Source organism: Macrotis lagotis, chromosome 1, assembly GCF_037893015.1.
Source record: "Macrotis lagotis isolate mMagLag1 chromosome 1, bilby.v1.9.chrom.fasta, whole genome shotgun sequence".
Classification (NCBI taxonomy): Eukaryota; Metazoa; Chordata; class Mammalia; order Peramelemorphia; family Peramelidae; genus Macrotis; species Macrotis lagotis.
The window spans coordinates 763,234,986-763,247,444 of NC_133658.1; the positions used below are offsets into that span (position 1 = coordinate 763,234,986).

General features: G+C 37.5%; 1 protein-coding gene across 1 annotated transcript in view; it reads left to right on the forward strand.

The window, feature by feature from the left end:
• Positions 1 to 12,459, forward strand: part of LOC141506734 (protocadherin Fat 3-like) — a 697,405-nt gene that overhangs the window by 602,731 nt on the left and 82,215 nt on the right. Inside the window, exon 6 of the mRNA XM_074213761.1 lies at positions 12,273 to 12,334. Within this exon, the coding sequence (XP_074069862.1) occupies positions 12,273 to 12,334 (62 nt within the window). The remainder of the gene's footprint in view (positions 1 to 12,272; positions 12,335 to 12,459) is intronic.

Below are 12,459 nucleotides of genomic sequence, written 5' to 3' on the forward strand. Positions count from 1 at the left end.
AGGTTAGCATTGTACATACATATTTTGATAAACATGTTTACAGATTAGTTATTTTTGGTATGAGAAATTAGGATTAAGGGAAAGAGAAACATAAGAGATAATTTTATATAGTTTTCATCAGAGTCTGAAGGGTTGTATGTGTGCGTGTGTGTGTGTGCGTGTGTGTGTGTGTGTGTGTGTGTGTGTGTGTGTGTGTTTTGTTTTGTTTTTCTTCCTCTGCATGGGGATAGCATTGTCCACAGCCAGTCTAATGCAGTTGTCCTAGCTCTCTGAACTGCTGAGAGAAGGTGCTTCCATCTAGGTTGTTCTCTCCCAATGTTGTTCACTGATCACTTCTAAATTTCCTTTGTGACTATGCTATTTATCCCCATCAAGTTTATTCCAGTGACTATTTTACTTTAGTGACTTAAATACCCCTGAGTTTTTCTGTTATGCTTCCTCTCTCAGAAACAACACAAGGGTTCTTAAACTGGAGCTTGTTAACCTGTCTCTTTTAATAGATTGATATCAGTATTTCAATGTAATTGGTTTCTTTTACAATTCATTTCCTGGGTTTAAAAAACATTGTTCTGAGAAGGGGTCTATAGGCTTGCTAGCATGCCCAGTGGTGACACCTCCAAGCTAGAATATGAGAATCCAAACAAGAACATCTAAAGTTGTTATCTTATCCATAAAGTCAAAAGTCAAGATGACCCTGGCTTTTCTCCTCAATTGCTAATGGTGTTGAAGGCAAAGTAATCAATCAGAACCACTGAGCTGATGGGCATTCTTTGCTTCCCCTACTGTGAGGAATGTGGATATTGAATTTTAATGTCATTGATGAGAAGTGAGCACAATTCAGAACAAACCACTGGTTACTCAACAGCTGGGCTCATATTTTCTGTGGTTCCTGCTTGGCTAGTATGAGTATAAAGGCCATCAGATAGCCCCTTATCCTTTGTGACCAAAGCCTACAATCAAGAAAAAGGAGGAAGAAGACTAGGTTCAGGGATCAAGAAAAAAATAATTTCTTTTTATTATCATCACCTCTTTTCTACTCTGTCCTTTCTCTTTCCTCTCTTCTTTCACCATTAAGTTGGTGGAAAGATTAGAATCAGTGGAAGGGTCAGAGATCTATTCCCCTGGACACCTGGAAGGGGATGCCCTTGTTTCAAGACATTCGTACAGTTGCTGCACCCATCTATTACATTCAGGTCACCCCACATATGTTCTGGGGTAAATACTACTCAGTAACATCCTTACAGTTGTAGTTATTCCACTCGTATTTTTATAACTAAACTCAGCCTCCAATCATCATACTGAGTTATGTTTGAAATGGTTAAGGCTTTCAGCACTTGAAGTAACACTTAGAGAAAATGTGAATGTCATGGCAGTAGATTACACAGCTGCGACCCAGAACACCCACAGGGAGAGAAATCAGCAAAAACGATGCCATCTTTACAAGTATCACTTCTCTGACCATAACTGTACTTAGAGCATTCTGAGTTTTCTTTTGTTCAGGCTGTTTCCCAGCGAGGTCATTACACTCCTCCTGTCATCACAACAGAAATAATAAAGCAGCCGTCTTTAAAGTAATTGCACAGTTCAAGTCATCATTCCTTTCCACCCCCCTCCTCTTTATTGAGTATCATTCACTTGGGACTGGCATAATTTCTCCCTAAATTGGGGGTTTGCATGTATAATTATATAAAATGATATGTTTGTTTACATCTGAGTCAAATTCAAATTCTGGTCTGTGATTTATCTTTGAAATTCAATTTCATCATGTCAATCCCCAATTTATTACATTGGATGACTACACTGTTAACCACACCTGTGGAGATGAAAGAATGGTCTGGTTTTTGCCTCATATGGTTTATCAATCAGACAGAGTCATGCTAGGGCAATTTTGATTTCTATTTTTTCAAAGCTCACTAATGTTCAAGGATAGCTTCATAATCAATCAATCATTAGCAAGCGTTTATCAAGTGCCAATGATATTCTAGTTACAGGGCTAAGAAGATCAAAAAAAAGAAGAAAAGAAAAAAGAATGAAAGAAAAGAAAAAGAATATCTTCTAAAAAAACAAATAGTTAATTGTTAGAGACAACATAGACATAAGTAAGCATGCAAAAAATAAATAGGTACAAATAAAAAAATAAATATTAGACAATTAAAGAGGGAGGATACCAACTAGTTGAAGGATGACAGCAGGCTATATGAATCAACTTGAATTATGTCTAAAAGGGAAGTGGAGAGATTTTTTGAAACATAGATGAGAAGGGGTTGTATTGTATTACAGACATGGTTAGTTGGTTCTTGTTCTTCAGTATCAATGAAGACCAAAATGACATCACTATATTTGAGATAAATTGCTGTGTGTCCTACTGTGACTGATCAGGCCAATACAAGCTCAAAATGCTCTACCACAGGTTGAGCCCAAATAGTCCATGAAAATACCTGGTTTTTCTAAACTTATGGATGTCACTTTTCCTTTGAATTGTATCAATTCTGCCTTCCTTACAGAGTGCAGCACTCTCACTGATGAGGGCACAACATGCTGGGTGTCCTGTGCCAGTGTCTCCCATGCTGTACAATCAATTCTAAAGTTCTTCAATGAGACCTTCTGTCTTGGTCTGACCCCCTTGTGAGCTCTGTATGAGTTCTAGCATTCTAGCAACCTCTCCAGCCTATCTGAGTTGCATTCTCTGCAGTAATGTTGGAATGCTAGGCAGTTTGACTTGAGAAAGGACCTTAGTGTCTTGTATCTGCTCCTGCCAGGTGGTCTTTATAATCTTCCTAAGATTTAAATGGAAAGGATTCAGTTTCCTGACATGACATTGGAAATCTGTCAAGGTTTCACAGGCATACAATGACAAGGTCAACTCAATGACTCTGTAGACTTTAAGTCTGGTAGTCAGGCTAATTACCTGGATAGAGCTTCAACCCTGGAGTCAGAAGGACCTGAGTTCAAATCCAGCATTAGACACTTAATAATTACCTAGCTGTGTGTGTGTGACCTTGAGGAAGTCACTTTAACCCCATCACCTTGCCAAAAAACCAAAATTTAAAAAAATACAGGGTAAGCAAATGTAATTAACTTATTACAAACATAGGAAATGGGTGGTAGAATATTATGTATAAATTGAAAGCATTTTTTAAAGTATTTATCATCTGCCTGAGCTGAGCATTGGAGATTTAAAATCCAAAACAGGAGCTTATGTTCTAATCACAGAAACAGAAAAAGCCAGTTTGATTTGACCATACAGTATAAAAAGTGGAGTATCCATAATAAACAAGAAAATAAAAAATTCTGGAGACAAGTTATTAAAAAACCTTTAAAACTAAAATGGAGCTTGTATTTTGTTCTAGAAACAATATGAATCAATATAGTGTTTTAAATAGATGAGTGACAGGGTCAGTTCTGGAATATGGAAAATCATTCTGGCAATCTAGGATGAACTGCAAGAGAGAGAGACTTGGTGAATTATGAATTAATTATGAAGCCACTGTAACTATCTACAAGTTGCTAAAAACGTTTCTAGGAGAACTAAAAACGTTTCTAGGAGAACTAAAGCTAGTCCCCTGAGAGAATAGAGAAGGGGTCAAATAACATGTGGAGGAAGAAAATAGCAAGATTTATCAATCAATTGGATGAAAAGGGTAAGTCAGGAATGAATGAAGTTATAAATGGGGGATATCAGGGAAATGGTTGAGTACCTGCCTATTGTTTCTTTGGTGTTATGATTTTATATTAATTTCTTCTGATTAGGAGAGTGGGTTATCCATACTTCTTATTTATTTCTGACTCTGACCCTGATGGGCTCTCTTGCTTAGTCCTCTGACAAATAAAGGCAACAAGATGAAATGACCTCTAAAATTCTTTCTGACTCCAAAGGCCTGGGATACCCGTCTGTTTTTGCCAACCATGCATGGCTACTAAGTAACCATGCATAGATACTAATCCATATTTAATTAATTTGTATTTATATGTTTTTCTCATTTGTTCTTTGTGTTTAGCCACCAGTATAGTTATACTCTAGACACAGGAATCCCTGGAAAGATACATTACAGATATTTGAGCCTCACCATGCCTGCTCTCTGAACAGTGAGCAAAGGAATGTTGGAAATAAAACAATTTCTAAATGTTAACACACAGCCTTCCAAGTGGGTCGACATTCAGACTTAAAAAGGATGAACTCTCAATGTCACTTGCTTTTTTTCCCCGCTAATCCTTTAGCTAAAGGCAACAACCACTGATCCTCTCTTCAGTTACAGCTTGCTACACTGTCCATTAGCAGAAACAAGGCAACAAGCATTTATTATCCAATCAGTAGGGAGAAAAATACAAAACAAAAATAAATGACATATTCTCTCAGGGAGCTCTCATTCTAGTGGGAAAACACTCGCAAAAAATGGAACTGAAAAACTAGGAGAAGTAGAGCTGACCTGGGCAGTAGCATCGACTCTTGTTGCGGGAAAGCAGTGAGAGGGATGAAACCTGGTCAGCCAGGGCCCTTCCTCAAAATGGAGGTCCTGGGAGTAATTAAACAACGGAAAAGACAGGCAGGATGCAAGAATATTCCAGGGTGAGAAGGTTAGAGGGTCCAGTGGTAAGTCTTAAGGTGATGGGTTGCTGTCAATAAGGTAGTTGAGGCATGGTGGGAAAGTTCAGTAAGTCAGAAGCAAAGTCAAGGACAGACCAGACAATTCTTCTTGGTTTATTCAAGTTTAGTGGAGCAATAGAGTGTATGAAAGGTAGGGGAGGCCAAATGCAAAATTGCCTTGTTTGTTCCTCTGTGTCCTTGAACTTTACATTCTCCTCCCCCTTTCCCCCCTCCTCTTCCCCCCCCCACATAAGAATGCCATCTCCCACAAGATTTCTTGTATTTATTAGCCAAGCATTGCCACTTTCCAATGTAAGGACTGAAAGCACCCCAAAAGGGATGCTATAACCAACATATCTAAAAACCAACCTTATCATCTTCCTCCTTCATTCTGCTATGTACTATAGAGTATATCTTTTTAAATAATTTACACTTAATGAATACTTGTCATTGATGTTGATGTTAATGGCATCATTTCATGACAGTTGCCCCCCCCCGCAATCTTAACTTGCCTGTCTCATTTGTTCCTTCTCCTTCTGACTCTTCCATTCATCCCTTCCTTTCATTTCCAGTATTATTACACTAATTCAGGTCTTGTATCCCTCCTTCTTGTCTTTTTATACCTGCTATTCTATTTCTTGTTTCATATTTTTGCACCCTCCAAAGCCTATTTGTTCTCCACTCGGATACTAAATTAGATTTTTAAATTTTTTTAGATTTTTCAAGGCAATGGGGTTAAGTGGCTTGCCCAAGGCCACAATGACTAGGTAATTATCAAGTGTCTGAGGTCGGATTTGAACCCAGGTACTCCTGACTCCAAGGCTGGTGCTCTATTCACTGCGCCACCTATCCGCCCCCTCGGATACTAAATTAACAAAGCTAAGGTACAACTTGGATTGTGTCATTCCCCAGCTCAGAATCTTCAGTGAAACTGTACTACTTACTATTTGGCCTTGAGACTTTCTGAAACTCCTTTTCCTCATCTGTCAAGGGGGATGTTGGGTTAGATGTCTCTTAAAAAAACTTTTCAGCTCTAGAACTATAATTCTTTGAATCTACCCCTACAGCCTTATTCTCCATTCCTACCTTGCACACACCCTTGGCTCCAGCTGAATTTATCTCTCGATTATGAAGCTTATCTTCCTTTTCCCTGTCTCTCCATCTTTATTTGTAACATTTCTTCAGCTTGAAAGGCTTTCCTGCCCGTAATTCCATCTAACTTCTAATCATTTTTAATGATGTAGCTTAAAGTTCTAGATTATGAAACCCAGTCCAATTTTCTTTTCTGAATTCATAGTCTTCAATGATATTTTTTGCATTTTTACTTTGTATTGCTTAAATTATATTTATGCCTTAAATTCCCAACTACATCACAGGAATTGTCATATGCTTTTCTATACCAAATCATAAATATTTGTTACTTGATTAGAGCTGTATTTTACCCAACCTGTAGCAGAGTAGTAGTGGTGTTGGTGGTGGTGGTAGTAGTAGTAGTAGTAGTAGTAGTAGTAGTAGTAGTAGTAGTAGTAGTAGTAGTAGTAATAGTAGTGGTAGTAGTAGCAGCTATAATAGCAGTGGCAGCAGTTCTAATAATTATAACAATTACAATGATAGCTAACATTCAAGCAATGTTTTAAGCCTACAAAGTGCACCTCAAATGTTCTTTTGAGAAACCAGATGAACATGAATTTAAGAAAGGCAATGTGATTTTTATAGTTCTTGAGGCTAGGATTAAGGGGAAGTCTGATATTTTGGAAATAATGCTGAATTTGGAGGCAGGGGATGTATATTCAAATCCCAGTCCTACTTATTTGCAATCCTGAGTGAGTCACTTAACTGCTCCAGACCTCAGGCTTCTCATCTGTAAAAATTATGAGAGTTGACCCCTTCCAGTTAGGTTTCCCCAAGCAGTCAGCATCATGGAATTAGAACAGCCTCATTTGAGTTCCCTGCCCTTCTGTGTATTTTTAATAGTAACACAGCAAGTGTTTCCTCATTTTCACTGTGCCCTTTTGAAGTATGGTTATCTTTTGTGTATCTAACACAATAACATAGACATATGGTAGATTTTTTTTGAGTACACATTTTTCAAATTAATGGATGGATCAAAATGGGCAAATTTTACCTTGCTGTCAGGGAAAGAATTAGTCTACCCACTTTAAGCTATATATTCAGGTGTGCCATGGTAGTTCCCATATGGTAGTCACAACTTGTAAAGTTTCATTTGGGTGGGGGGGGCTAAACATTTTTTTTCTGTTGTCACTTTGAGCTTTAATCAGAATCAGTATCATTTGGAACTCAAACTGATCAATACTTGATTCCACTCCCCTGGTTTTAATTGAGTCAAAGTGGCACTTACACATTCAAACTGAAACAGGTAGCTTAGATAATTTGTGATGACTGGAATTCTGTGATGGAGGAAAGTGACAGTGAAGAAGGGTGATGGTACTTTTTAATATATACTAAGTACCACAGGTCTGGGCACATTGAAAACTCAAGGACCTAACTGTCCTTATTCAGGAAGCTCAGTAACCAAGCTAATTACAAGATAAAACTAAAATAAATACTAATAGTAGAAATTAGAGTAAATTCTCTTTGATTAATGTGTGATTGTAAAATCTGAGAGTAGATTCTGATTCATAAAATCCAATTTATATCAAAAGAGATCTTCATTTTACAAATGAAAAGACTCAAAAAGTGCCCAAGCTCATACTAGTGTGGGATGAATTTGAACCCGGGTCTTTGTGACTGGTTCTTGCATTCCATTCACTACATCAAAATCTTTTTGAAATTGGAAACTATAGAGCTATATTACATGTCAAGTAAGATTCTCTGCTTCCTTCTGGGAGAGAGTAATGATTGATTAGTTCCTTTGGAGCAGGGAAAAAAAGTTCCTGGGCCCTTAGGCACTTTGAGGTGGGAATGGCTCTGGGAAAAGTGAAAGTTTATTTGTGACAGAGTGTGCAGATTCCTACCAAATCCCTTTCAACTCTTGTTCAGTTTCTTTCTTTCTTCTTTTTTTTTTTAAAAAATTGCTTTAAAATTGTAACTGAAAGAGGTGGAATCCCGCAAGAAGGAAATGTACACAAGTTTGCCCATCTCCCATCAGGGAACAAGGAACCCTGGGCTTTTCCCCAGCTCGCTGTTTACTGCTTTGAGGGCTGCCCCAGACTTGGCAGGAAGCATAAGTCCCTTTCTCTGTAGGCTGATAATTATATGAAACACATATTTTTACCGAGGACATGATGATGATGTCGATGGATGAGCAGAAATTTCCATTTCTTTTTTTTGCACTGGGGAGCCCAGGTGGTTCTTCCAATTACACACCTGTGCTTAAATAAATAAATAATTTTGCTGAAGAATTAGCTAGAGAATGAATTAGGAAAGGAAGCTTGACTCTTCCCAGAGCAATGAGCAATACCCCCAGTGGGCTGTGGAATGAATGATTCAGTGTGAAAGGAACTTGAAATGATCTGAGTTTCCTCGGGGTGTCTGAGGGCAAAGGTCTTTTTGTCTTTTGTGTCTGGAAAAACAGCAGACTGAGGCTGGAATTACAACAACCTCAAAGAAGTCGACTGCCCATTGGTATAGCAAGGATTCCTGATTTTCATTGTATCCTCTCTGAGCAAAATGGCTCCACCGAGGATGTGGTGAGAATGTATAAAAACCCCTACCTCTATCCTTCCTTTAAGGGCAAGTGAGGGAGGTCCTTTGCCACTTGTACCCAAAGGGATCCAATTCACAACAAAAACATTCATCGATGAGAGACAATGTGGTATAGTGGAAAAAACACCAGACTTTGGAACAGAAAACCTGACCTTAAGGTCAATTCTTAGTGAGTCCATATTCCACCCTAGTGAGTCCATACTATGCATAAATCTCTTATGAAATTTTCACTATTTTATCTCACAAAAAATCAAAGTGATATTTTTTAAACTATCAAAACATCATAAAATATAAAATCTTATTTTTGTGAACACACAAGACTTTGATGTGAGTACCTCACCAAATAGTAGCCCTGGGTCCTTTGCTCTTCTCCCACCATAGTCTCTTGGTGATCTCATCAGCTCCCATAGATTCAGTTATTATCTCCATGCTACTGAGTCTCAGATCTACTTACCTGAGCCCTAACCTCTCTCCTGAATTTCACCCAGACTCATATCTTCAACAAGATTTCCATAGACATCTTAAACTCAGCAAGTCCAAAACTGAACACATTTTCTCCTCAGATTCTCTTCTTATCCCAATTCCTTATTACTGTTGATAATATCATCCTCCAAAAAGAATATCACCCTATATTCCTCACATCTTTCATTCTGCATTCTAAAATTCTTTGCCAAGTTCTTTTGATTGTGCCTTTACATTGTTCTTTGCATTATCCCCCTTTTCTCTTGTGCTACAGCCTCTATCTTGGTACTCTTATCTGGACAATAGCCTTCTGTTGCAATAGCCTGATTCATCCTCTCTCTACTCCGATCCATCTTCCACTTAGCTATCAAAGTAATCGTTTTACAAAATCTGATCATGTCACCTTCACCTCATTCAATAAACTCCATTAGCTTCTTATTATCTTCAGGATCAAATATAGAATTCGCTATTTGACTTTTAAAGCCAGAGGAGTGCTGGAGCCAACCCATACCAGTTCATGAGAACCTATTATTCAAAATTCAATGTTAATACTTGTATAAGTATTTATACTTATTTCTGCCTCCTTCCTTTTCAGGATTCCAGCATTTCTCAACTCATAACCTTCCCTCTAAAAGAGGCCTTTCCTGTTCAATTCTAGTGCCTTCTTTCTGAGATAACTCCATTTTCCTTGTTTATATATGCCTTCCATGTATTTACTCACATGTTGTCTACCACATTAGACTGTGACCTCCTTAAGAGTAGGGATTGTTTTTCTTAGTATCCCTGTCATTTAGGATCATATCTGATTTGACATAGTACTTTGAGGTTTTTTTTTTTTTTTGGCCCTGCTGTTTGTTTCTCCCAATACTTTCCTGCCACCAGGGAGACTATTATTCTTGATGTTTTATTCTTTTCTATATGTTAAGACAAAAGATTACATACATGTGGCATACTTTCTATTTAGTTTGGGCTATGCAGAAAAAGCAAAACTAAGGGGTGGCTAGGTGGCGTAGTGGATAAAGCACTGGCCCTGGAGTCAGGAGTACCTGGGTTCAAATCCGGTCTCAGACAATTAATAATTACCTAGCTGTGTGGCCTTGGGCAAGCCACTTAACCCCGTTTGCCTTGCAAAAAACTAAAAAAAAAAAAAAGCAAAACTAGAAAGAGATAGAGAAATATGTTGAAGTTTTGTTTTTTCCAATCACCCTACCAGTCATTGCCTTTTTTTCCCTTAGATTTTTGCAAGGCTTTTGCAAGGGTTAAGTGACTTGCCCAAGGCCACACAGCTAGGTAATTATTAAGTGTCTGAAGTCAGATTTAAACTCAAGGCCTCCTGACTCCAGGACCAATGCTCTTTCCATTGCTCCACCTAGCCACCCCTAGTCACTGCCTTTTGAGCATTTCCACAAACTGCCTTTCTAGGATGTCTTTCTTAAAATCAACCTCTTCCTTTCAGGTTCAGTTCGATGTTACATCCTCCTTGAAGTCTACCATGATCTAATTAGCGATGATTTCTTTCTCCCAAAATTATCCTGTATATAAATCTATGTAAAAGTTGTATTCTAATCCCAACCCATCCCCCGTAGAATGTAAGCTCTTTGAAGGCAGGAACTGCTCCTCATTTTTGGTCTTCAGATCCATATCATCTAGCAGATCATCTTAACATTTGTTGAAATGAAATAATTTGCAGTTGCTAGGGCACATCTAGTACTGTAACAAGGAAATTGCTCCTATGAATTTGTCTTCTGTAGACTGTTTCTTTTTGGGCAGGCAATATTCCTTGATATGAGAGTCTTCACTGTTTCCCAGCCATACAAAAGCCCTACATTCTCATGATTTTGAGTTATGATTGTATCTAAATCACTTTTAAATTATTTTTTCTCTGCCATTTTGTGAATTCACAGCACCGTTAGTTACTTGGCTCACATTTTATAGTAACTAGGGTCCAAAACACTTCAAACCTATTTATAGCAGGCTGATCAGTAGCTCTCTAAATTGCCATTGCTTGGGCTCATAAAGGCTCCTCTTCCCCAGCCCTTTATGACATCTAACAATATCGCCTGCCTCTTATACTCAAGACAGAATTTTTAAGTCACAAAAGTTGTTTCTCTGCAGTAGTGGGCAAATTAGTGATGATAATGATGATCGGTATTATTAAAATTTAATTTCTCATTTAATCCTCAAAAGCCCTATAAGATAGCAATTCTTATTATATCCATTTTACAGATTAGGAAACTGTTTGAACTTAGGACTTTTCTGACTCCATATCCCCCTCTGAATTTGAAGTTCCATTATCTAAAAACAATAGTTAATATTTTATGATTTTTCTCCAGGTTGTGTCTCTTGTCTCCTGATTTTTCTCACTGTACTATCTATTCTTCAATGATCCATTTCCTATCCAGCATACTCACACCCAAATCTCAGGACCAATATCCTCAGCATTCATATGTTCCTCAAAGTTGCTCTTTTTCCTGCTACCATGATATCCACCAGTAATTCCTATTCCTTCTACTGGAGACAAAGACATGAAACCAGAGAAGGAGCTCCTCTGTGTGGATACCTGAGAAAACAAAAGGCACACATTTCACATAGTTCACTAGTAAAATATTTGACTGAGAACTAGCTTGATATATCATTTTCCAGACCTTGCCTGTGGGAAAAGTTAGGTTTTCTCTGTCAATCAAGGAAACAACCCATAATGTGTTCCCTTCTTCTGAGATTTAGTTTAAGAGAGAAATGGAATGTAAATTTGACCTCTTAATTGCCACTCAAAAATAATAAAGTAGTCAAAAGACAAACTGGTGAAGTAAGAGGAGGCAGGTTGGAGAAGGGGGTCTTAAAGACTATTTTTTCCCTCCCCTCATTTCCTTCCCTTTTTTAATACTCACCAAAGTTATTCATTTATGAAAGAGTTCTGTTTAAAGATACAGAGATCTTTTCCTTATAGAAAATACTTTGTGTTAAGACTCAAACACATAAAACAAATTGATGAAATTACAGTATGAGATCTTCAGTATATGAAAGTGATTACATGTGAAATCATCATGTTTCCAAGTAGTTACTACAGAAATAACCTTCTTTGTCAAGTCTAACAAAAAAAAAAAGATCATGGAGCCATCTGAAAGTTAAATAAGAAAGTGCTATTCTCTAGAAGAATCTAATCAGCATCCACAACCTATTAATTGTTCAAGAACTCCAACTAAAAATCTTTAATGAGGTTCTTACTGTAGAATTTCAGTCATATGCAAATGAATCATTGAAACTCCTCATTATAACAAAAACAATGGTGCTTTAGTGAGTTTTTGCTTTCACTGTAGTAATTACAATGCCTTTATTGTATAAATTGAATTGAAATAAATTTTAAAGTTTTCTTCATAGATTTTATTTTTGTTCTTCAGAATCCTTTCTGAAGAAATCTGATTACTATCCAGTACTGAAAGTGACTGTTCCCACTTGGTTTCCCTTTCCTGAAACTGTTGTTGTTGTCTCCCATCCTCAGTAAAATTCTCATCTAATGCCCCTAAGTCTTTAAAATTCAAATATTCTCATTTTTACACAGGTCTGATTACAACCACTTCAAGGAAATTGGATCGAGAACAGCAAGCAGAACATTTTCTGGAGGTAAGTTCCAAGAAAGAACCTACATTCATTAAAATGGATTTTTCTTGAAACTTTAGCTTTCATCACAACCTAGAATCTTAATAGAATTGAACTGTGAGCCTCAGACACCAGTGATACCTCCCCTG